Raw genomic sequence first — 22,754 nt, forward strand, 5'->3', positions numbered from 1 at the left:
AAAGGGAGAGTAAGCTAAAAAGCCAGCAGGATTCCCCCGGCTGAGCCCCAGGATGGCCCTTGCTCAAACATCGAATGACAGCGCCAGAAAATGCCGAAGGGATCGTCGAGTTGCGATCAGGCCGTCCCTCTTACACGGGCGAAGGATGCTGAGTCCTGCAAAGCTACGTTGAGAACGGCAGGGATCAAAGGGCATGGAGATATGCAGGAAATGCATTTCTTTTGGGCAAAAAAGAAAAAAGGCTATCCTAATCAATAATACACGCTCTCACTCAAACAGCAGACAGTTCATCGAATACCAGAGCACACTTGGCAGAAAAAGCACAGAAATGTAATAGACATGAAAAAAGAAAAGAGAACATGTAACAAGAAATCGGGGGAAAAAAGGAATGGAAAAGGACAAAGTCAATATTTAGCCTACCAATTGATTAGGAAAGAAAAAAGAGGAAAAAAAAAAAAAAAAAAGGTAATTGAAGGACAGGTGTACCTCGCTGGACAGAACAAAAAGGAAAAAAGAGAATCGATCAAACCACGCGGGGAGAGTCAGCAAAGGAACGAGCAACCCATTAAATAACTAGTATACGGAACTGGGATACACGGTGCAAAAAAAAAAAAAAAAGAAAAACAATGTAGGTAAAGCAACGGAGCCTTCCTTTAGGGTTTCGGGTGTAATATGAGAGGAGTCGTAAAGGCAGCGGGGTCTCTTTTTTTTTTTTTAAATGTCGTGGGTAGAGGGAATGGCGCACAATGCTATGTCCCAGTGTGGAGGTGGAGTGGTTGGCGTGACAGGCTTCCGAGTCGTCATCAAAGAAAATAGTGTATAGAGACGTCGAGGTCGAGACAATCTTCGCATCGAGAATGATCAGGACAAAAAGAGTATGGTAAATAATACACATAGGAAATCGCTAGAGGGAAAAAGAAAAGGAAAAAAATTCTTTGCGGGAGAAAAAAACGCCGCCGGTGATGCAGAATCGTTAAAAGAAGTGTGTATAGACTTTGGATGATTCATGCACTTCCATCTCCTGTTCATGTAGTTAGCGAATCCGACCGTTGCCACCACGCTCGATGCGAGACCTGGCTTACCATTTTAAAAGTATTAAGCTCCTCCTTGATCTGCTGAGCCAAAAGAGGAGTCAAACGATTACAAGTCGCAATATCCCCACGACGATCATATTCGCCGCTAGGCCATGTATCATGAAACTGAATTCTAGGGCTGAAAGAAATATTCTTGACGGTATTCTGGGGTATGACTGGAGCGCTGCTTGCTCTAGCGCCATTAAAGCGGCCAGGCGGAAGGAAATATTCTTCGCCTTCAATTGTTACAGAGTCTGTACGACGATGACCAGAGCCCGGGGGCCGCTCATCGCGTGGTGTGCTGGGAGCACTGGAGTGTGGAGAGTCAGTGAAACGAGCCTCTGACGGTCGCATAGCTGGAGAAGAGCAACCAGGAAGTGTTTCTACATGACACGTTAGCATCTGGTCATACGAAAATGTGGCTAAACGAGACCATACTCTTGAGAATGCCCTTCTTTACCGCAGCTAGCACCTCAGCCCTTTCCTTATCTCCACCCAAGATACTCTTGCGCGAACGAACACTGTCGGTCTGCTCAGCACTCCTTCCAGAGCCTGTTGTGTCTTCTGAATTTCGCTGGATTCCTCGACTACCACTTGGACTCTCCGTTATGGCGGCAGATGGCATCTCACGCTGAGCCTCGACCGTCACTCTTGAAACCTGAGGCACCATGGGCTCTTCCCGACCAGTCTCGAGCGAGACGTTATGCAGAGACTTGGGTCGGAATAGCCCCACAAGTGACCGAGTAGATCGTTTAACGTTCTTGCCCATCTTACGCAGCATGATAGACGCAGAGGATGCGGTGGATGAGACCGAGATGTTATCGGTAGAACCTGTGAAAAAATGGCGCTGGCTCGTGTAGATGTTCTCACCGAGACCACTAGCCTCCTGCTTTTCAGCGATGGCGGCTTGCTCGGCACCGAGTTCTTCATCGAGCTGCTGCTTGCGGGTCATTTCTGGAACTTCAGGTGAAGAGGCAACACGAAGCTCTGCGACACTGCTGAAGGAGAGTGCTCGTCGTAGTCTCGATTTCCCTTTCCCACCTTTCTTCGAGATCTCGGTGAGTCGCTTTGCAGCCGCGCTTTGGAATTTGGTCTGATCGGAGGGTGCATCTCGGGATTTCCCATCGGGCTTCTTTTGTGAATCGTCTACATTCATTTTAGAGGCCTTGGAGAGAGGGGAGGAATTAGCGCGTTGTGACACTTCGGCAGGTTGTGACGGTGTCTGGTTAACCGGTTTGGAATTAGGCTTGGAGGCGCTAGGTTGAGTAGAGCCCTAAATGGCAAAAAAAAAAAAAAAAAAAAAAAAAAATTTAGTAGTGCATATAGATACCAAGATGGAGGAACCTACCAGGCTCGACGAACGAGAGGGAGTTTCCAACCGATTTCCAACAACAGAGGGCGGCATCTGGGGCGAATCCGTCTGCGATTTCAGGGGTGATTCCGCGGAACCAAGAGGAGACTTGACCTTTGGAGAGAACTCTGAAGGTGCAAAGTTAAGAAGGGCGGCGTTGTCCAAGCTTCCAAGACTTCTACGTCGATATCTCTTTGCGAGCTCTGGCGCAGGTTTGTCAGTGTTGGGAACGTTGTCAGCACTGGCATTTCGGCTGTGCTGGGAAAAGTTCGTCTTGAGTTCCGGGATCTGAGGTCTAGAAAATGACAATGCGGGGTACTTCTCGCCCAAGACTGCGTCAGGGGTTGCCGATGGACTCAGCGGCGCTGCAGCGACGGTGGTTGACGCAGATGGAGTCAGGCTTGCCGGCTCAGCACGTCGCTGACCACGACGGTAGCGATCAGGAGAAGGTTTCGATGATGGAGAGGACGGAGCAGGAGGCATTGAGATGGGGATAGAAGGCAAAGACATATCTATGGTAGAGAGGGGGCGTGGAACACGGTCTGGCTTCAGGTGGCGGGAAGGTAAGGCCAGGTCATCCTTTGAACGTGAGGAATGGGCGGATGATGTGCCAGATGCAGAAGAATTAGTAGATACCGAACCAGCAGCATGATGGTAATGTGTACGAGAGGGGATAACGCCAGGGTATGTCGGGGAGAGGTCGGTCTGCGACGCGTGGCTCCAACTGTCCGCTTTCATCTGAGAGAGGCTGTGTGGGCGTGATAACTGGTTACCAGCGTTGGCCAAACCGGGAGTGCTGGTAAAGGCGTAAGGTGCGACGGGCTGGGCTGACGGGGAAGACGACGAGGAATGTCTGTAGCCTGGGACGGGGCCGACGCCGCTGTAGGACTGCCGGTGGTGTTGGTTATTCCGAGCCATTTGGTATTGTTGCTGCTGCTGCTGAGAATGCAATTGCGAGGTGCCAGAGGAAGAGGCGGGACGGGGTTGAAGCAAGGTGATAGTAGTAGCTTGCTGGGGGATCGTTTGAACCAATGCGGCCATGTTTGACACACTTGCTCTATAGTTCGAAGAAGGGGGGTGGGCTGTAAATAGGTCGAGAAAGCGAGAGGGCAAGTCTAGATCTAAAGATCCGGCGACGCTAAAGTGATCACAACAGGACGTGTAAGCGAGGGGAAAGTGAGTAGCGAGGAGGACAATCTATCAGTATCACTCTAGTCAGCCAGAAACTCTTCACCATTCAGCCCCTCGTAGCCACCCTCCAAAGAAAATCAAAGGTGGTCTCTATATTTTGCCGGGAAGTGGATCGTCGAGGAGGGCGCAGTGATCGAAACGATTTCGGTAGGAGCGGGGAAAAGAGAGAGAGACAGAGAGAGGAGTGGGGGGTTTGAGGAAGAGGGTTCGCATGAACAGCGGGAAGAATAAGGGTCTCACCAAGACGTGAAATGTAACAAAACAAACAGCCGCTGAGACAACGCCCCGAGTGGACGATGCTTTCAACCACGGCGAACACGCATGCCGGCGAGAAGAGAGGATGCAACGAGGCGATTCTTCGATAGATTCGTATGGGTCCAAAGGCTTGGAGAAATGTAGAAGAAAAATAAAAGAAAAGTGGGAGAAACAAGGGTAAAGCACTGGCTCGTGTCAACAGCAGTCAAGGATGACGACCAAAAGAAACAAAAAAGCAAAGGAAAAAAAAAAAAAAAAAAAAAAAAGAGAAACAGCAGCTGCGACAGCACCAAATGGAGAAGCAAGACAAGGGACAAAGATATACTGTTTCAAAAATCAAATGGGGGGAAACGAGCTGAATAGAATCGAAGGGGTTGGAGGGGAGGCTAGGGAGCTGACGGGTAAAATGCCCCTTGAAGGAGCAGCTGAAGAAGGCGTGCGGAGATGGATGGAGCGAGGGAAGAGGATGAAGGTCAACGCCAGCGATGAGAGAAGAAGAAGAGAGGAAGAGGTGAAGGGGGGAGGGGCAGAGAGTGTGAGAAAGCAAGAGAACGAGTGAGAGAGAGTGTGTGTGTGTGAGAGTGAGAGAGTGAGGGAGGAGAGAAGAGGGAGTGAAGTGAAGTGAGGTGAGGTGAAGTGAGAACGAAGTGAGAGTGAGACAGACAGACCGAAGAGGAGTAAAGACAGCCTGTTCTGGTATGGTAAGATTGAGAATAGGGGAAACAACCCACCAAGCCAATCAGCAACTGGCGTCAAATACCAGCTAGTCCGAGCCCGGCCTAGCGCCAGCCCCACCACGATCTCCCGCCCGCTGCTGGCCAACGCGCACCCTGATTGGCCAGTCCTCGTCCGCGGGCTCCCAAAACAGCTTAGCGTCCCTGACTCAGCACGGCCCTGACACCAACCCACGGCCGGGAGGTTGCGACTCACGACTCATTACATAGTCACTCGACGCTGGGCACTTCCGGTGTACGTACTCTGTACGGAGTACATACAGAGTAATATGTAGCTGGGCAGAGCGGGGCGCAGCCAACCCACCGTTAGCGAGTTACAGGGCATTGTCCACTGGCCGTCCGGGCTCCAAACACCCTAACCATCCCCTAAGGCTGCTCCCTAACTTCCAGGTAGCTCCAGAGTACAAGCCAGCGGCGCACCCCCCAAAACCCTGCACTCTACGGGGTACGGAGTACACCTAAAGAACCTCAACCTCGAAAACCCCTTGGGTGCCCTCGCACCACCCCACGCCAAGAGCCTACTCGCCAACCCGGGGGGTTTGAATTTCAACCGCATCATTAGAATCCGGCACTCAGGGAACCCACCACCACCATTCATCATTGTCATCACTGCTCCGTATAGAGTCCTATCACCGTTGCCATCACCCCGAAACGAGGGTCGTCCGTCCGTGGAGACATGCCGGGCGGTCTAGAATAGCCAGCCGCTCCATCCGAGCTGGGCGTCCGCCGGTCTGGAGCCCTCCTCCTGACATCATCTCCCGCCCTCGCCTAGTCATGGCCCGCTCTACGCAATCGATCACGGCGGGGTTCCGCCGCCTCTATTTGCCATCTGATTCTTCTCTGCGCCTCTGATCTTCTGCTCTTTGCTTTCCGCCGCTCCCGGTCGGATCCGTCTTCACAGCGGAGCGCAATGGTGCGGAGCTCAACATAATCTACCAATGTTCTTGGATAGTTCAAGCAACAGAGATCATAGATGCTCCGAAAATCTTTGAGATGGGCTTTCGTGCTTGCCCTTGCTCCAGAATCTCTCATATTTATACATGCACATACATATATATATATAACCCATAGTTATCAGTGAATCTGGATGTTCCTGTTCTGAGGTAGTGCAAGAGGCTGGCTGCTGTGTCCTCACCCTGTTCTCAACCTTTGCTCACCCATTCTTACCGTCCTCACCATCTGCCTTATCCTTTCCCCATCTCAGCATTCCCCACTGGTCCCTCATCTGGCAGAATACACTCCCAATTGTGGCAAGTATACACCATAAGATGGATTCCTCTACTTTCACTAGAACATATATGGCCCAGTTGTTCACACTGAGAGAAGAGTTGCTCTTCTCTATCTCCATATTCTTCTGTTTCTCCTGTTGGGTCACTACCTAAATTCACCGGTGATATCTTTCTGGATCACTCAGCTGAAGTCCCTCCAACTGTTGGTTGAGAAGGGGGCATCGTGTGACGCTTTGACTGCTTCACCACCCAGACAGAAACCCACTGATCTAGATTCTAGAACCAACCTACCTGTATATCCCACATTGGAATCCAGGTGCTGTTGGCAACGTCTTCATTCTTTCCCGTGCAAGAGACTTTATACGCTATTATTGTTCGGGGTTGAAAATCAAAAGAATGGGTGGAGAACCCCAAGAGATCTAATAAAGAAGCTGGCCTGGTGGAGTTAATGGATACCATCTGTGCATGATGTATTCAATTTAGACACTGAGTAGCCTGACTACCCACTGTGTCACTAGAGCAAACAATGCAACCAACCCTCTGCCTTTTGGTGTATTCCCAGGGCTGCTGGTTAGTATCCGTGACAAGAGCATCCTCGCTCAATTTATGTATGAATGTATGTACAGTACATACATACCAAAGTTCTGGAGAAAGATAGCATCAGTGACTTGGGACTACTCTGGTACACATTTTAAGGATCTTGTAACATTCTCTCTCTGCCTGATGCACGCCCTCCTATTCTACTTGACTTGTTACTATTACCTCTGTAACAACTATAAATCTAATACAGCTGCACGGGAGCTTAAAGCATTGATAAGATCACAACTGTCCAAAACTATCCAGTCCATTTCAAGCTTGACATTGATCAAACGGCCACATTGTCCTCAATTCCTCGCGGTCCTTGTCATTCTCCATACTTGCCATAATAGTTTCATAGAAATATTGATGAGCTTTCTTCACTCCCTCCCAGCGATCCTCAGACACCCAGCCATCCCCCTCCACTCCCAGGGTCTCAACCATATCCTGCCTAAACTCTAGCATCCCATTGTAGATACCAAGCTGTTCCTTGTAGAAGCTCATCTCCTCCGGGCTCAGGGCCGGCATGGGACAGTCCTTCTTAAAGCCAAGCTCTTTCCACGCATCTCTTAGCTGCATCAGTTCGTGGGTGAATGGTACAAACCCATCTCTCCACGTCCGATGGCAATAGCGAAATGGCCGGAGGAGTGTTTCATCAATCTTTCTGGTTTCTCCTAGACGTGGAGCCAGAAGGGCCCAGCCTAGTTCATATGCTTGGCTGCAAAGCGTTTCCTCAGCAGACTCTGATGTCCCCTCAGGAGGGACTTTGGCAAAATCAGGCACATCATCTGCGTAGTAGAATGCTGGCTCAACACTGGCGCATTGCCAATCGATAATCCCAGTCACGGTGGTGGGATCATCTTTAGAGATGAAAATATTCCTCTTGTGTAGATCTGGGTGGAAGAGGGTCGGTGTTGCATTAGATTTGATATCAGGGTGTTGTAATAACTCAGAGAAGACAGCCTGGCCCACTTTGAGCAGCTCCAGATGCCGGTTCACGGAGCCTTGGTAGGATGCTCGCTGCTGACAGAGAATAGGATGATCGGCTGATGACAGTCTCGCAAGGCCGGAATCGATTAAAGCAGAGGCGTATGAGGAGAGGTTGCGCCCTAAGGAGTCAAATTTAACGAGTGAAGAATGTGAATGGAAAGAAGATCATCTTACATGGTCCTCTATTTGGTTCCTTGAATGTGTAGTATCTTGGTTCACCAACATTGCAATCCCAGTAGGTACTCCCTCTGCAATGCGGCCCAATGCAGTACTTAAGATCATTATCCAACTTTTGCTTGGAATCAGCATCAAGAAATGAAGCATCAGCAAAATAAAGGCTGCCATATGCCGGAAAGTCAAGTTCAGATATTGGCAGAATACTTGTACAGATTGCTCCAATACACTTTACTTTCTTGTCTGATGGCATATCTGCCCATGCTTCCTGTAGTGGAACACCGCCGGCATGTTCCATGATAATGTATGCTGAGCCAATGGGATTGGTTGGATCATCACTCCAATCCAGAATGGCTGGGATAGGTACTTTGGTATTGCATTGCACTGCATGCACAAGTTAGTACTAGATATCTCACAAATATACTGAATTTCTCTTACAATAAGTAATTGTTGCAACTTCAGAGTTTGTCACATATCTTGCTGGTCCAGCAACAGATGTGGGAAATTTGGCAACAACACGTCTACCATTGTTGGTTTTAATGATGAATGCTTTGCTAAACCCACCCTCCAGCTTCTGGCAGCTTTCAATTGAGGTGCCAGAGGGGCAGAGTGAAAGTACTTTCTCACACAGGCGGTCGAAATTGGATTCAATGTACCGCGCGTCGCGCTGCGGTTTGTCAAGGTGTAGCCACCGACCGGCGGTGTAGGCAAACAGTGCTATATTATGTTGTCAGAATATGCTAATTGAGACTTAGAGTGGAACTTACATGTTGGAGACATGTTTGCTGACATTGCTGCTTGCGAGATACTACAAGTAGTACTCTGATGACGCAGCCCGCATGTTGTGTGTGTCCAGAAAGTTGGTGAAGTTTGGCCAGGCTGGATGAGTTTCAGACCTAGTCTTTTAAACAAGTAGAGAAGAGACATGTGGCATCTCACACCCATAATTGTTCCAAGGACAATGTTGACAAGTTGACAGGACCAGTTCTCACCATGGAGGTTCAATCTTTGGATCTTTCAAACATCGAGAGCGCCGTCAAAACACCAGAGCGGAAAACACAGGAAACAGCTCAGCCAACGCATAATTTTAGATCTGACCCCAACCTCCACACGCGACATAGTGGATGTGGCCTATGTGTAAATAAGCAACCTCCCATAATACAGGTGAAGATTCTTGAATTTCTATTCTTCCTCTTTATGAGTTCACACATCTTAAAGTATTTGCTAGTTGACGCAGAATAGAGTCTTGGCATCAGAACCAGATTTTCTGATTTCTATCCAGTCCAAATCTTGTACTGGGACAGAATGAAATTGTAAATTGAGACAGGATTGGAAAGCTATTCTGTAGATCGGGATGGGAATAGGATTGTGAGTAATGAAACAGGTTCTAGGTTGTTGGAAAATCCCCATCCCATCCCAGTCCCAACAGTCAGTCTATTTTGGGACAAGTGCTATGTGGATATTGTCCAGTGTCCGGACTGTACTTGCATACATCCAAGATTATACCTTAACCCTCGAAGTACCTCATTACATTCGAGGCTGTCGTATTTGGAGTCATTAGCGTTAGCATTGCGGGTGTACAGTCGACAATCGTCATCGAGCACTTACCAACAGTATCGATTTGGTAACCGTGTTTACTAAATAACGTATGCTGAGGATATGGAAGACCTAGCGTAAATGCCACAGCTGCCTGGACTGATCCAAGGCTTGATATTGCGCTCTCTCAGTGCGCAGCCCGGTGTTACCCCAACTAAACTCAGTCCCTCCCACTAGTACCAGAAGGGGACTAGTTTTGATTATATCAGTAGGCTAAGCCTGGAAACGCAAGTCTACTCCATACATTCAACTTCACTTCTTCCACTCTGTGTGAGACAAGCCTTGGCTGACAATGCGAAATCACATCTTCTCCCTCCTACAAAAGATCAATGCTCCGGGGAAACAAATAAGGCGGAATATACAAATCTCTTGTCATGGTACACACTGAAGCAACACAGCCTGCTTTCCTTACTGGCTAATACAACCTTGGCAAGCCCACCACTGACGACCAACTCTTTGAGTATGCAAATGGAAATTTCCTTGTTAATGAGAGGTATATATATACATATATATACATATTTGAATGATGTTATGTGAAGTTCAACCAGGATCCTCTCTGTGCTGTCGCTGCCGCAGCGGGAGGAGAAGCATCTCTCATTAATGTGGTTGAAAAGATGGAAGGTGGCTTCAGCAAGGCCATTTTAATTAAAAAAGAAAATGGAATGGAGATTATTGCAAAAATTCCATGTTGCAACTCTGGACCGGCGGTGTACACTACCAAATCAGAGGTAGCTATTTTGAAATACTGGATACAACTTATCTTGCATTCCACAACATTTGTTAACCTACCATGCATCTCATAGGGAGCCAACATACAAATGTTCTGGTCCCAAAGGCCTACACATGGTCCTCAGATCCTAGGAACCACGTGGGTGCGGAATATATTATTACGGAGAGGGCAGCAGGTGTTCCTGTTTTCAAGATATGGAGCGAGATGTCTCAGTCCGGCAAACAGGAGCTCATCATCTACCTATCCAAAAAGAAACTGACAGGAGCTCAAAAAAACATACAACAGCCGGGATTCGCTGGTGGTCACCCACCCAACTACTAGCCGGCCGGCAAGTGGCTTAAGTACGGCTGAGCGGACGGGAAGCCCTGTTTTCCACTTCCTATGGTCGTATGTGCTTCTTATACGGAAGAATATACCATATTTGAACGTGAACTTTTCTCGATCCAGCTGCCCGCCTATGGCAGCTTGTATCCCAGGGTGCTTTATGGGAGTCTTCCGGGATGTACGCTGCCACGTTCAACCTGCCTTGAGGAGTACCGCTGTCGGCCACACGGACGATTCCCAGAATGAAAGTTATCAAGATCAATGCACTGATGACTATGTGCAGCCGAAATTTTGTCTGCGGGTAGTCTTGGGCGTTAACGTTCAGTTTCTTCCGCATGATGACTCATATTGTGAATGGTCAACGAAGCGGTGAGCAGAATGGAATATTAGCTGTAAATGATAGTAAGAGAAGAGAGTACAGGAGGGTAGTTTGTCTGATGACAATGGGATTGGAATAGGTGCTTCATTGTTGAATGAGGAACGGTTCGATTGTCCGGGTGGAGGGCGTGTCCTTGGTATGCAAAGAGAAGGAGGTGAAAATGTGTTGCCTGACAGTTACATCCCCTAGGATACGAATCCAAAGACAAAAATCTGATCCATTTATGTTTTGCATGCCGCGTGACAGTTCCTTGAAGCAACAGATTCGCATTCGGATTGTTATCCCAATTAGGATATCTATACTCCGTACAGTTGCCGAGGGCCAGGTGGATCGACGTTGGAGGCGAGAATTGGCATCTTCTTGGCGACAACGACTGGGTTGCTTGGTTTATTGGCGTTTGTACTCCGTACTATTCGCCGTAAGAGGCATCGGGGTAGTCTTAATTAATGGTACTAGATACTCTGTGGTTGCAGCATAGAATGTAACTAGCTAATAGAAGAAGGCCAATCACCTAGGGGGCGAGTTCAACATCCCCAACTAACTAAATAACAGAATGGGCCGCTTGAGTCAGCCGAATTGTTTCGTTCGTTCGTCTCTCCCCAACTTCTTCCAAAACGAGTCATAGACACTTGTGATTCTCTCAGAGCTGCCATAACTAATAGCCATTGCTTTATAACACTGTCTTCGGGTCGAGCCTCAAATTCCCCAGCCGACGGGGGCGCACCGAGACACGCGTTCTGTTCTCGGTCGCCAGTGACGCGCGATCGAAGCCTTTTGCTTCGCCCATCAACCCCTCATCTTCTCTCTCGCTGCCAGCTGCACTGTCATGGAGTGGAGAGCAAGGCATCTGATATTTGGCACGATATGTTTGTGCATCAGTGGACGAAGTGCTGGCCCACGCCAAATTTGTCCCGACTTAACTAAACTAACCAGTTAAGTTTAACTGCTCTGGTGAAATGCGCAATGTCGAGTTGCCGGTGTGGGGTGGATTTCGGCACGATTTTGCTTGAATCTCAACTCTGACTTTTGGCGAGATTTAAGCTTGTGGGAACAACCGCGGAAAGGTAACTCTGTTCACAAGGTTTCGGCTTCAAGCTAGAAATTATGTTATTCTTCAGGTTCTTATTCGCAAGAGCTTGATTTTGGCTCGTGAAGGAGGCAATCAAGGTTTCCACAGCTGCTAATACTTAATAGGCCACGAAAATCGCATGTGAGGAGGTAATGTTTACGCCTTTCCTTCAGTTCTACTTTTCACCATGTATTTGGCCAAAAAAAAAAAACAAAGGAAAAGAAAAGAAAAAAAAGAAAAAAGTGGTCATCACTTTGCCGAGGGGTTTTCCGGCCGAAATTTCTTTCATTCTGTGGTCTCTCGAAAACTTCTCTGCTGACGGTGCGTACAGATCAGCCTGCGGTAGGATGAGCTCATCCCACCGTATTCTGCTTCTGGAGCGACACTGGATAGCTTTAACAAACTTGATAGTCTCCTGACGCAAAGCCGCACCGGCCTCCCGCGCTCCTCCAGGACTGATGCCAAAAGAGTCTCTCTCTTGGCTATAGTAGGTATATATACGTGTCTTGGGTGTGTGTCCGAAATACCTCCCCGGGGAAAAGAAGGGAAAAAAAAAAAAAAAAAAAAAAAAGAAAAAGAAGAAGAGAAAATGAGAAAACCCAGTGAAAAAGAACCCTTAAAACCAGGACGCTGGTCGCCTTTTTGCCCGCCTCTCCATGAGTAAATCAAAATAAATGCATAAATACAACATAGAAAGCAAGAAAAGGAAAAGATAAAGACTTATGTGGGATATCATTTGGCATTTGTTGTCCTTTTTTTTTTTTACGAGAACTTGCTCAACCGCCTCGCGCCGGACTCTTTTTTCCTTCAGACGCAAGACCACTAATGATTTTTCTCAAGCAGTCCCCACGTGTTCATCGGCCAAGACCTTGAACCCGCTGCCTTTGGTCGGCGACGACGACAACGACAACGACGACGACGCCCCCGTCTTGCCTCCGGCCTTGGTGCCCTTCTTGTTTCCAGCTTTGCTGCCGCGGACGGGGACCCACGGCGCCTCCATCGTCTTCTCCTTTGGCTCTGAAGAAGGCTGGCGCCCGCCGAGTTTCCTCTGCGCCGGGGACATCACGTCCTCCAAGTTTGCCTCGTATCCTCTCTCGTTCAGTGGCGTCCGGATCCCCTCCTTGCTGCTACGCGATAGGTGTGGCGGCTCCGGGTGCTTGGCCACACGGTGGGCCTTCTCTTCCACTCCCTGCTGCTTCCGCGTCATGATATCCTCGATGTTGGCCCCATAGGCGGCAGGATCCATGGGCGTCCGCGTTCCGGCCGAATCTCCCTTTGCGAGACTGATGCCCACTGGGTGCTTGGTGGTTGCGCTGTATCGTCGTTCTGCACGAGCCTGCCTCGCGCTCATGATATTCTCGACGTTTGCTTCGTACGCCTCTGGGTGCTGCGGGGTGCTGGCCCCTGACTCGTTGTCCGTGGTGCCGTTTCCATCGCCGTGCATCTCGATGACAGCATTCTGGATCTCGCGGGTGACACCTTTGAGCGCGTCGAGTCCCGCCTTCTCAGCGGCGAGGCTGTCGGTCAGGGAGCGCTTCGCCGCGGTCTCGGTGCGGCGGAGGTATGAGCGGATGAAGAAACGTGCAAACAGCCAAGTCAGAGGCAGGAGGTAAAACACATTCAGCCATATGGCAAAGCCCTGTCCGCTGGTGTCCATGCAGGTGAAGGTTCGAGACTGCAGAGCGTAGCGGATCTCCTGCTTGCCCAGGGCTGCCTGAGCCGCCTGCATGCCATCGGGTCCAAAGAGCGTGCCGTTTGAGTTCACGATGTTCTCAGCTACGCCTTCATGACCGGCAGCGCGAAGTGCGAGCTTTTTCAGCCACGAACCTACCCCAGCTTGGCTCTCGTTGGCAGCCCCAGCGACAGAAGGCATGACCGATGCCAACGGGCGCAGGGCCACCGCATGAGGGACGGGGAATGGAATAGAGTAGTATATGAAGAGGTGGCTGGCGGCAAGAGAGGTGCCGAAGATAAACTGCAGGATCTGCATCGTGGTTAAAGATTTCTTGATTCGAACTGGGATTCGAACACTGAGGGCAGTCAAGGTGTAATAGGTGTACTATTGGACCAAAAAAAAAGGGTAAAAAGTCAGCATCGTCCTGTTGGCACATAATTTTTGGAGGGAAGAGAGGAACGGGGATCACCTTACCATGAGTGCGTGAATGGCGGAGTTGACGAGCGCGAAGATCCAGATGGGAGCGGCCATGAACCTGATACCCGCCCACATGCACATCATGGCGCCCGCATGGTGGTAAGTCTGCAGGGTAGAGCTCTTCTTCCCCTTCGCGAGGATGATGGCGGTGTCCAGAACCTCGTAGAACTTGGAGAGATAGAAGATCCAGCCAAAGAAGGCGAGGCCCTTATTCCAGAGTCTGCCGACGTCCGTCGGATCGGGAACATTTCCAGGTCCTAACTTGTACTCAGGGTTGAAGATAGTCCACGAGCCGGCGTCGGTGTCGTAGACGGCAGCATTCCCAAGGCCCCGGGGGCCGTTGATCTTGCAGAAGGCGTCGACGACGTTGACCAGGCCACTGCCGTGCATCTCGGAGCGGGCGGGCCACGACTCGCGGAAAGCGTCCAACATACCGAGGAAGGTCCACGCCGAGTACACCGCCAGGAAGACATTGTGCAGGACGACGAAGAGGTGGAATGGCTTGGTCTTGCTGATGGCCCACGGCCTATTGCCTCTCTTCTTGTTGATGCGGTTGAGGAGGATGACGGTGGTCGCGTAGACGAGGGCGATTGTGATGGGAACCTGCACCTTCAGGGCGTCGTTGTACAGCTTTGGGGGGATGGTGAAGGGCTGCAGCCACGACCGTTCGACGGGGGGAGCGGGGATCGTCCCTGGCTGGGAGCCGGGAGGGAATCTGAGGAGGGAGCGCGGCGGAAGGCCCAGGTGAACGGAGGGCAGATCGGGCCTCTCTGTCGAGCGGAACAGACCCATACTTGCAGGTTCTCGTGGCTAGAGTGACTCTCTGCAGAAGCTAAAAGAAAAAAGAAAAAGAAAAAAGAAAAAAAGGGCAATTTGGGAGAAGGGAAGAGGAGGGATGCAACGATGAGCTTTTTAAGAATGACGGCCGCTTGTTGGACCGGTGGCTGTGGACTGGTGGCTTGGGAGCCAGAGCAAGAGAAGGTTGGTGTCTAGAATTGAGCGGGCGGGTGGATCAGAACATGATGATGCGATGATGCACTTCTTCACCCAGCAGCAAGCTTTCAGTGGAAGAGAGGTAGAGGGAAAGGATCGCCGGGCGCGGGCGCGATCGCAGACGGGCAGATGGTGTGTGACCCAGGGCTTGTTTTGTTTCCAAAGGTGATTTTTTTTTTTTTGGGGGGGGAGAGAAGGGGAAGCAATGGCAATACTACAAGGGAATTGAGCCTAAGAAGGCCAGTGGAGTCAGGAACAGGGGATAGGGGAAGAGAGCCATGGTCAAGAAAAGAAGAAGAAAAAGAAGAAGAAAAAAGAAAAAGAAGAAAAGAAGAAGAAGAGAAGAAGAAGAAGAAGAAGAATAAGCGGGAAGGGGGGCGAACTGGTACAGTACACGGCGGCGGAGGAGGAGGAAGAGCCTCGAGGAGCCGCCTTGTGATCCGTAACTGTAATTTTTATGGTTTTCTTGGTTTGTTGGGAAAACAAGCAATACAGGTGAGCGGGAGCCATTGGCCAATGGCGGGGCGAGAGGCGGCCGAGGTTGCTTCCCGATCAGGCTTAGCGGGGGATGGTGGGCGGTGTATTTCTGGTATCGATGGCGTCATTGTCGAGATCGATGATTTTTTGAACACAACAAAAGTCCAGACAGATGAAGAAGTTTTTTTGAAGCATTCAGATTTAAAAAAAAAAAAAAAAAAAGAAAGCACATACAGAGAACAAGATGATATACATATCCATAGCAGGTGGCTTGGGGCTGTGTTTTTTGTCTTGCTCAGCCCTACCCACGGCCAGCTCTCTCTCTCTCTCTCTCTCTCTCTCTCACACTTTTTTTTTTTTTTTGGTTTTTGGTATTCGGGGTTCTGCCACCTCAACGGGCAAACCCACCGCCCTCACCGCCCTCCACCAGGCTCCTCGGCTCGCTTCACTTCACTCTCAATCATTCATTCATTCATTCATTCATATTCAAGTCAGAACTGTCAGTCACTCATTCAGTCATATTCGTCAGAACTGTCACATTCACCCTCGAGTCAGTTTAGCCAGTAAAGAGAGATACGCTGTCTCTGTGAGAACCTGAGGAGTGCTCTGTAGTTAGCCTTCTCTCGTCTGCTGTCAACATCCATCGCTGCTCAACAAGAATTGCCTCATAACTGTACATAATCAAGCTCGGCATTCCGTGGAAAACACTCTCCTATGTAACCATGCATGCATTTGCAGCCATGTCCCTCCCCAGGGGCTTTTGAGACACCAGGAAACTCTCGCGCATAGTGTTCTCTCTATTCTTAAACGTCATGACAATGTCAACTGTCCCAGCAATCAACTTTGGTTTTCGCTGCCTGGATTGTACTCAATTTTTGTACTCAATTTCTTTCTTGTCTCTATATATCTCTCTCTCTCACACTCTCTCACACACACACACACACACACAATCACTCACTCTCTCTTTTTGCCTCTATTCCTCTCACAAGATAGGCCATCTTCACGTGAAGGACACCCCCCCGAATTTGCCGCAATTCGAAGACACTAAACTCCATGGATGGAGACAATGCAGGACTACGGAGTACTCCATCCAGTATTGCTCTCCCCAACAGTTTTGAATTAAAGCGGAGCCCTGTTCTCGCTTCCTCCTCGCCTGGAGATAATCTACTGTACTCTGCGGAGTACATACATACATACATACATACATACATACATATGCACTTCTAAAAGAAACCCCCTTCTCCGTAAATGCATTTCACATGGCTTGCTTGAAGCATCAATCCGAGGCCCCTACGGTCGGCTTTACTTCCTCCTTCATACTCCATACTCAGTGGAGTAATAATGAACATATCCCGGCCTCCTTTTTTCTTTTCTTCTCTTCTCTTTTCTTTTCTTTTCCTTTTTTTTTTTTTTTTTTTTTTTCTCTTCCGGTGTCTTCACGTCTAGAGCCGAGTCTGGGCTCGAGCCTATAGTTCCTAAACTCCATATTGGGTGGCGGTTACTTCGATCACCACTTATTATGCGTTGAAGTCGACTACGTATCGCCCCGCGACCTGTCCCCGTCGGAGTTTTTCGACGGCTTCGGGCATCCGGGCGATCGGCCATTTCTCGTAGATCGGCTTCAACAGTCCCTGTGTTACTAAATGTCAGTGCACCATCCATGAGCAAGACACGTCGTATCGTTGACCTACGCGTTTCGCAAAGTCCAGCGCCCGCGCCGTGTCCCTCATCGATCCAACCAGCGTACCGACGACCGACATGTTCTTGAAGACAAACTGTGCTGGGTGCGCCCCAAACACATATTCACTCGCCGATGCTGTTCTCGAACAAAACTCAACCCAACCCCCTTTCGGTCAGACTTTGGTGTTTTTTTTTTATAGTTTTATCTCCACGGTTTGAGGCAACTTACGGAGCCCGATGCACATCACTTTGGACCCAACCCGCCTGCCGGTGAAAGAGATAGCGTCCCTGTAGGCCTGTGGCGCCGTCACAAACACCGCATGGGCACCGATCCCGTCGCAGAGTTCCACGACCTCTTTCGCGACATCTTTGCTCTCGCGGAAGTCAACAAAGTGTTCGGCACCCATCTCCAGGCACAGTGCTCTCTTTGCGTCCCCGGTATCGATTGCAATCGCGCGTATTCCCATGGCCTGGGCGAGTTGGACCCCCTGGATGCCAACTCCTCCTCCTCCCCCCGGGAACACCGCCCAGTCACCCGGTCGGAGTTTGGACTCCTCAAGGCTGCGGAGCACCGTCGAAGCACTGCACATGATGGGCTACACACACGCTGTCAGTGTATCCGATGAGAACGGGATACATCAAGCATTGAATGGGAAGTCTGGGGGGAAGGGCATTTTTTCTTCTTTTTTTTTTTTTTTTTTTTTTTTTTTTTTAACAACTCACTGCGGCTATTTCATCAGGAACACCGTCGGGGATCGGGGTCGTGTATCTCGCCGGACTCGTGATATACTGCTGATACGTTCCAGAGACCTGTAGACCCGTGGAGATGGACTTGGGACAGTAAGTCTCCTTGTCGCCCCAGCACAGCTCGCAGGCACCACATGTATCCCACATCGGCTTCACGCCCGCTCTGTCACCGACTCTCCAGCCCTTCACATTCGAGCCCACCTTGACAACAACACCAGCGCCTTCGTGCCCAGGCGATCGGACGTTGTTCCCTGCCATTGTAGGCCCTCCCAGGTCCCCCAGCATGAAGTGTATGTCGGAGTAGCAGAGGCCGGTGATGTTTAATTTGATAAGGACCTCATCGGGTCCTAGCAGCAGTCAGATTTTTTTTTTTTTTTTTTTTTTTTTTTTTATATGAGGCTATAACCAGGCACATAAAAGTTTCTCACCAGGCTCGGGCACAGATACATCTTCCACCTTCAAGACGAATTCAGGGCCTTCATTGTGGACAACACCCGCTTTGCAGGTCTTGGGGATCTCGAATTGAGGATCCTCTAGGATTTCGACTGCCATTTTTGAGTCTTCTTGAAAGTGAATGTCTCCAGAACTTCAAAGAGAAGTGATACCAGGTTCCCGACAAAGAAGCTCATACCACAATATTATATATATATATATAGAGAGAAAGAGACACGCGGGGTAGAGCTCAAAACGCCAGTCAAGAATCCCCCGCAATTGACTCCGGAATCATGGCGGACTCTGGGGATAAACGAATAAGGATCACTAGTATGGCCCATTGCTTCTCTCCTGTCCATCTCGGTGCTGTAACCGCGCGGTGGCCGTCAAGGAGCGGAATTAAACCCTAGCTCGCGGCCGTAACTAACACACACAGGAGCAGCTGCTTATGATATTGGCCCGGATACCAGTTATCTACTTCGATCCAAACCAGAAGATTTCTAGACATATGGGGTTTAGTTTGTGGGGTTTGGCTGGCTAATTCAACTTAAAAGCTCCTGAAGCAGTGCGGAATTTCCGGTCAACTCCTCCAGCTGAACTACCAAATGGCTTCGGCATGGAAATCCGGCAAAAGAAAATCACGGAGTGTCATAACTCAAATGATTATGACAGTTAAACATTGTTTAACTTCTAGCTGATTTTGTCTTCATCATTGTCTATTTGTTTTATTTTTATTTTTTACTTTTTGCCTTTGGTTCAGCAAAATTGTAGATGATACGTTGCATCATCATCATGGTAACTAGCTAACTAGTTAGTTAGCATATATATATATATATGTATATATATTTGTTAGCTGTCAGTTAACCTACACCATGCCCTTTAGCTTTCCCCCCAGCCCATCCTCCAGCAACTCCCCTATCCCCCGAAACTTCAGCCCCCAAAAGAACTTCTCCCGCTGTCTCATGACCATATCCATTGGCACCGCACTCGCCCCCGTAATATTCCATTCGTCCATGTACGCCTGCCACAGCGCCGTGGGGTCGTCGTCGCTGTCATCCCTGGCCATCTCCCGCTGAAGATTCCTTATTCCTAGCGCGCATTCGGAGCTCCAGGGAATTGTTCGAACAACCGAAGACCTTCTTCTTATGCGAGCACTCCAAATTGAAAGACGAGATGAGGATATCGTGGAGGCAGCACACGATCAGCTCCGAATGCGCGCTAGGAATAAGGAATACTTTGATTACACCTATAATATTCGGACTAACCCTCTTCAACCTGGAGACCTTGTCTTGCTTCACAATACCAAGGGAGAATGGGATGTGTCTAGGAGCAACACCCTGCGCTTTTGATGGCTAGGACCCTATAGGGTTAAGTCCGCCAATACGGAACTTAGGATCCTATCACCTTGAAGAGTTAGATGGCATTGAAATTAAAGGATCCATTGCAGGAAACAGATTAAAGAAGTACCTTATGAGACCTGGAATGGAGCTCAGTGATACCCCGGCAGACTCTGACGAAGAGATGGAGAACGTTCCTCAAAGATATACCACAAGAAGCCAGCCTAACATTCAACCTACGGACAAGGGGATAATCCTCCTGCAAATGGAATGGTGGAAGTTGGTCATAAGCCTTTGGCTGATGGATTAGCTAAAGCCACCAATGGTACTGGAAGGGATTGGGTCAAACAGCTTCCTGCTATTCTGATGGCGGATCGACAACAACAAATTTTCGACCAAGAAACTTTTCCACTTTTGAAATGGCCTGGTACCACGTCCCTATCTCGCCCGCTACGTAGGTGTGCTTCTCCCAGGATCCGGCGGGTGCTTGGACGAGTCGCACCAGGGCGCGAGCGACATCGCGCGCTGATGTCCAGCCGATAGCCTCGTTCCCGGTTCCCAGGCGCGTTGCTGTGAACGAGTCGAGGTCGAGAGGCCAGATACCCGGGAGAGGCTTCATGTACGAGCGCGGAATCGAGAAGTCGATGTCTTTACTGTTATTATCATTCTCACCCTGTCCTGCTGTCGCCGGCGATCGTCCAGAAAAGCCGTACGGCAATGTAGTCGGATCTACTTTACTTCCCTGTACGAAGTAATCCATGAACCACCCATGGTTGGCGGCCGTCCACTCGATCTCGGTCTCGTGACGCAGGATGTTCTCGCGGAACGCTCTGTGCGTGGGCTCATAGAACCGTGGCAGACCGGGAAATCTGTCGATGTCTCCGCCGTAGTCCGAGGGCACGAACCGCCGACACGACTTGCTTGCCCGACTGGCTGCAAGCATAGCTTCTTGAGCCGTGTTGTAGCTGCGCGGATCATTGGAGTGCAGGAAAGAAAAGAGCGCAGTGGCGTTGGTGCCGTCGAGAATCGCTTGGATGGAGGATGCGGTGTAGTCGGACACTCGAATAAATGTGAGGATTGCTGGTGAACCATGGCCTGGAGGACGTCGAGCGCGTAATCACGACGATCTTTGGGGGTGCAGAAGGCTGGGCGGCTGCCATTAGCTCCTCGATGAAGTACTTGGCTAGATCGCTGGCGCCAGCGATGGCAATGACATGGTCGCAGAGAGAAGACAGTTAGTGGGTAAGATAGCTTCAGTGACACAGTTATTGGAGGCGTACTAGGATGTGTGAGAGAGAGAGACACACACACACACACACAGAGAGAGAGAACTTGAGCTTTCTAGTTGGTGAGCGAAGCTGTATTCGTCTTAAATATATGCTCTATCTGCTTCCCCCTGACGAGGCATCGAAATCCTCACGAATTAATAATGAAACGGACACCGACCGAGCTAACTATCTAGCTTGCCGCCATGTGCTTTGCTAAACTATCGCCGTAACTCGTTGTAACTCGCTTGTTTACACCAAGAAAGCCAGCATTATTTGACTGTTGGTTCGGCCTGCAGGACGGACTTATCTGCTAAAGTCCGTCATTCTGACAAACCAGATTGATCGTTCTTGTTTTGGGCTTCTTGCGCTCAGATAACTATCAGCGATTGCTTTTCTTCCGTCCCGAAACCTTCCTTGCAGATCTCCACGCCAACCATCCTCGCCGGCCACTCCAGCGCAACGCGCCATGGCCCCTCGACATTCCTCGCCAAAGCTCGGACCACAGGACCCGGCCACCCATTCGCCCACCATCTATTTGCTGGAAAGCTCAACAGCGTCACGAAGTGCGCAATGATCACCAGCGCCAAGGGTCGCTTCTGCGTAAGAAGCTCGATGTACAATTCCGGCACGTAGAAAGGCCAGCTTATCGTCATGACCCAGTCGGACGGTATGCACAGCGCTTCCTCGTAGCACTCCCACAGACGATCGATGGCGGCGGCGTATGCTGCTCGCTCATTTTCTCCCCCGGTCAGACACGCGTTGAGCTCGCGCAGCTGCTCAGTAGCGGCCCGTGCGTCACGCAGCACGGGCGATCTGGCGCCATGCATCTTGTAGGAGTGCAGGACTAGGTCACGAACCGGGCCGGTTTTGAACATGGGCATTCCCATCTTCCACAGGATGAGGATGCGTCGCATCAAGAGGACTTTGTCGAGGAATTCATCCAGGGGATCAGTAGAGCGCGCGTGGACGAAGTAGGACGGGTGAAGGACGGCCAGCTCGTGGAGGAGGAGCAATCCGGAGCAGACGATAACGGCGCTGCAGTTCTCGTGGGTGATGCCCGGCTTGCGCCGCTGGGCGGCTTTGATGCATTGAGACTGGTGCTTGGCGGCGAGGTAGGTGAATCTCTCTTGCTCAGAAGGGCGGAGGTGAGCCAGGTGCAAGGCGGCGAGGGATAGGAGGTTGTTCAGAAGAAAGGGGAACAATTGCGCCTGCTGTGGGATGGCGTGCTGCCAGAGCTTCCTCTTTCTTCCATCCTCGGCTAGGGTTAGGCTGGTGATGGTCGCGTAGTGGTGGATCAGCTCCATGTCCTCGGAAGAAAAGGGCGAGGGACCGAGAGATCTTTCAAGCGGAACATTGAGACAGGCAGCCTGTGATACTGCCCGTGACAAAGCTTGCTCTTGTGTCTTCGAGGAAACCCCGCTGGTGACGCCAGATAGCGGGTGTATATAGATCTTTAGATTCGGTTCCGGTGGTTTGGCAGATGTTGGAACCTGAGAGGTCAAGCCGAACAGATCCTCATAGTCACATCTTATCCGTCGTTTCTGACAATTCCTGCAACGCGGAGGCAGTTCATCGCACTGATATGGCCCATCAGTTTAACTAAATGACCGATACGCCAAGTGATGCTGATAAAAACATCTGACGAGGAAGAGCACATGGCTGCCGGGCATCACTAGTTTATTGAGGACAGGGGCAGGGCGGGAGAACGGTTACCGACCTTTATCCTCCTTGCCTTGCACTGGGCGCATCCGTTCCTGGACTTGACATGGGGCCGCCGTGAACCGTTGAGTCCCATTCTGTATGCAACGCTGGACGCCGGCTTCAACAGTACATAAAATTTCTTCCTCGCGCACTTCTTTTCCAAGAAACCAACATATACTCACAATCCAGCTGCAAAACTCAGGGTTGGATGCTCTGGATTTGATCTTCGTTACTTTGCGGCTCCCAGCTGAGCTAGGTGGGCGGATACGAGGGTGATTTGAAATAGCATGCCGTTC

General features: G+C 50.1%; 9 protein-coding genes and 1 non-coding gene across 10 annotated transcripts; 2 read left to right on the forward strand and 8 right to left on the reverse strand.

Moving 5' to 3' along the window:
* Positions 1-973: 973 nt before the first annotated feature.
* On the reverse strand, positions 974-3,465 carry CIMG_03025 (uncharacterized protein; the record flags this gene model as incomplete). Its single annotated transcript, XM_001243583.2, has 4 exons — positions 974-1,021; positions 1,083-1,456; positions 1,512-2,346; positions 2,422-3,465. The coding sequence occupies 4 exons, from the start codon at positions 3,463-3,465 to the stop codon at positions 974-976; spliced, it is 2,301 nt and encodes a 766-aa protein (XP_001243584.2).
* An 811-nt stretch (positions 3,466-4,276) lies between these two features.
* On the forward strand, positions 4,277-4,768 carry CIMG_03026 (uncharacterized protein; the record flags this gene model as incomplete). The annotated part of the gene is made up of 2 exons (XM_001243584.2): positions 4,277-4,425; positions 4,588-4,768. 2 exons carry the CDS (start codon positions 4,277-4,279, stop codon positions 4,766-4,768), a joined length of 330 nt encoding a protein of 109 aa, XP_001243585.2.
* Positions 4,769-5,757: 989 nt separating this feature from the next.
* On the reverse strand, positions 5,758-6,292 carry CIMG_13668 (uncharacterized protein; the record flags this gene model as incomplete). The annotated part of the gene is made up of 2 exons (XM_004446230.1): positions 5,758-5,982; positions 6,125-6,292. The coding sequence occupies 2 exons, from the start codon at positions 6,290-6,292 to the stop codon at positions 5,758-5,760; spliced, it is 393 nt and encodes a 130-aa protein (XP_004446287.1).
* Positions 6,293-6,626: 334 nt separating this feature from the next.
* CIMG_03027 (uncharacterized protein) lies at positions 6,627-8,849 on the reverse strand. Its single transcript, XM_001243585.2, has 6 exons — positions 8,783-8,849; positions 8,513-8,704; positions 8,341-8,452; positions 8,012-8,290; positions 7,574-7,957; positions 6,627-7,518 (listed from the first exon to the last, which is right to left on the reverse strand). The coding sequence occupies exons 2-6, from the start codon at positions 8,516-8,518 to the stop codon at positions 6,683-6,685; spliced, it is 1,617 nt and encodes a 538-aa protein (XP_001243586.2). The 5' UTR covers positions 8,519-8,704; positions 8,783-8,849; the 3' UTR covers positions 6,627-6,682.
* A 1,323-nt stretch (positions 8,850-10,172) lies between these two features.
* Positions 10,173-10,288, reverse strand: CIMG_15529. Its single transcript, XR_001099872.1, has one exon. It is a non-coding gene; the product is annotated as a 5S ribosomal RNA (ribosomal RNA).
* A 2,147-nt stretch (positions 10,289-12,435) lies between these two features.
* Positions 12,436-14,615, reverse strand: CIMG_03029 (fatty acid elongase; the record flags this gene model as incomplete). Its single annotated transcript, XM_001243587.2, has 2 exons — positions 12,436-13,730; positions 13,821-14,615. The coding sequence occupies 2 exons, from the start codon at positions 14,613-14,615 to the stop codon at positions 12,507-12,509; spliced, it is 2,019 nt and encodes a 672-aa protein (XP_001243588.2). The 3' UTR covers positions 12,436-12,506.
* Positions 14,616-16,810: 2,195 nt separating this feature from the next.
* Positions 16,811-18,272, reverse strand: CIMG_03030 (alcohol dehydrogenase; the record flags this gene model as incomplete). The annotated part of the gene is made up of 5 exons (XM_001243588.1): positions 16,811-16,924; positions 16,985-17,139; positions 17,203-17,569; positions 17,697-18,067; positions 18,149-18,272. 5 exons carry the CDS (start codon positions 18,270-18,272, stop codon positions 16,811-16,813), a joined length of 1,131 nt encoding a protein of 376 aa, XP_001243589.1.
* Positions 18,273-19,024: 752 nt separating this feature from the next.
* CIMG_13669 (uncharacterized protein) lies at positions 19,025-19,501 on the forward strand (the record flags this gene model as incomplete). The annotated part of the gene is made up of 2 exons (XM_004446231.1): positions 19,025-19,167; positions 19,246-19,501. 2 exons carry the CDS (start codon positions 19,025-19,027, stop codon positions 19,499-19,501), a joined length of 399 nt encoding a protein of 132 aa, XP_004446288.1.
* A 346-nt stretch (positions 19,502-19,847) lies between these two features.
* On the reverse strand, positions 19,848-20,581 carry CIMG_03031 (uncharacterized protein; the record flags this gene model as incomplete). The annotated part of the gene is made up of 2 exons (XM_001243589.2): positions 19,848-20,518; positions 20,548-20,581. 2 exons carry the CDS (start codon positions 20,579-20,581, stop codon positions 19,848-19,850), a joined length of 705 nt encoding a protein of 234 aa, XP_001243590.2.
* A 317-nt stretch (positions 20,582-20,898) lies between these two features.
* CIMG_03032 (fungal Zn binuclear cluster domain-containing protein) lies at positions 20,899-22,552 on the reverse strand (the record flags this gene model as incomplete). The annotated part of the gene is made up of 2 exons (XM_001243590.2): positions 20,899-22,334; positions 22,475-22,552. 2 exons carry the CDS (start codon positions 22,550-22,552, stop codon positions 21,126-21,128), a joined length of 1,287 nt encoding a protein of 428 aa, XP_001243591.1. The 3' UTR covers positions 20,899-21,125.
* Between the last annotated feature and the right edge of the window lie 202 nt (positions 22,553-22,754).

The sequence above is a fragment of the Coccidioides immitis genome (genome assembly GCF_000149335.2).
Source record: "Coccidioides immitis RS genomic scaffold supercont3.6, whole genome shotgun sequence".
In the NCBI taxonomy this organism is placed as follows: domain Eukaryota; kingdom Fungi; phylum Ascomycota; class Eurotiomycetes; order Onygenales; family Onygenaceae; genus Coccidioides; species Coccidioides immitis.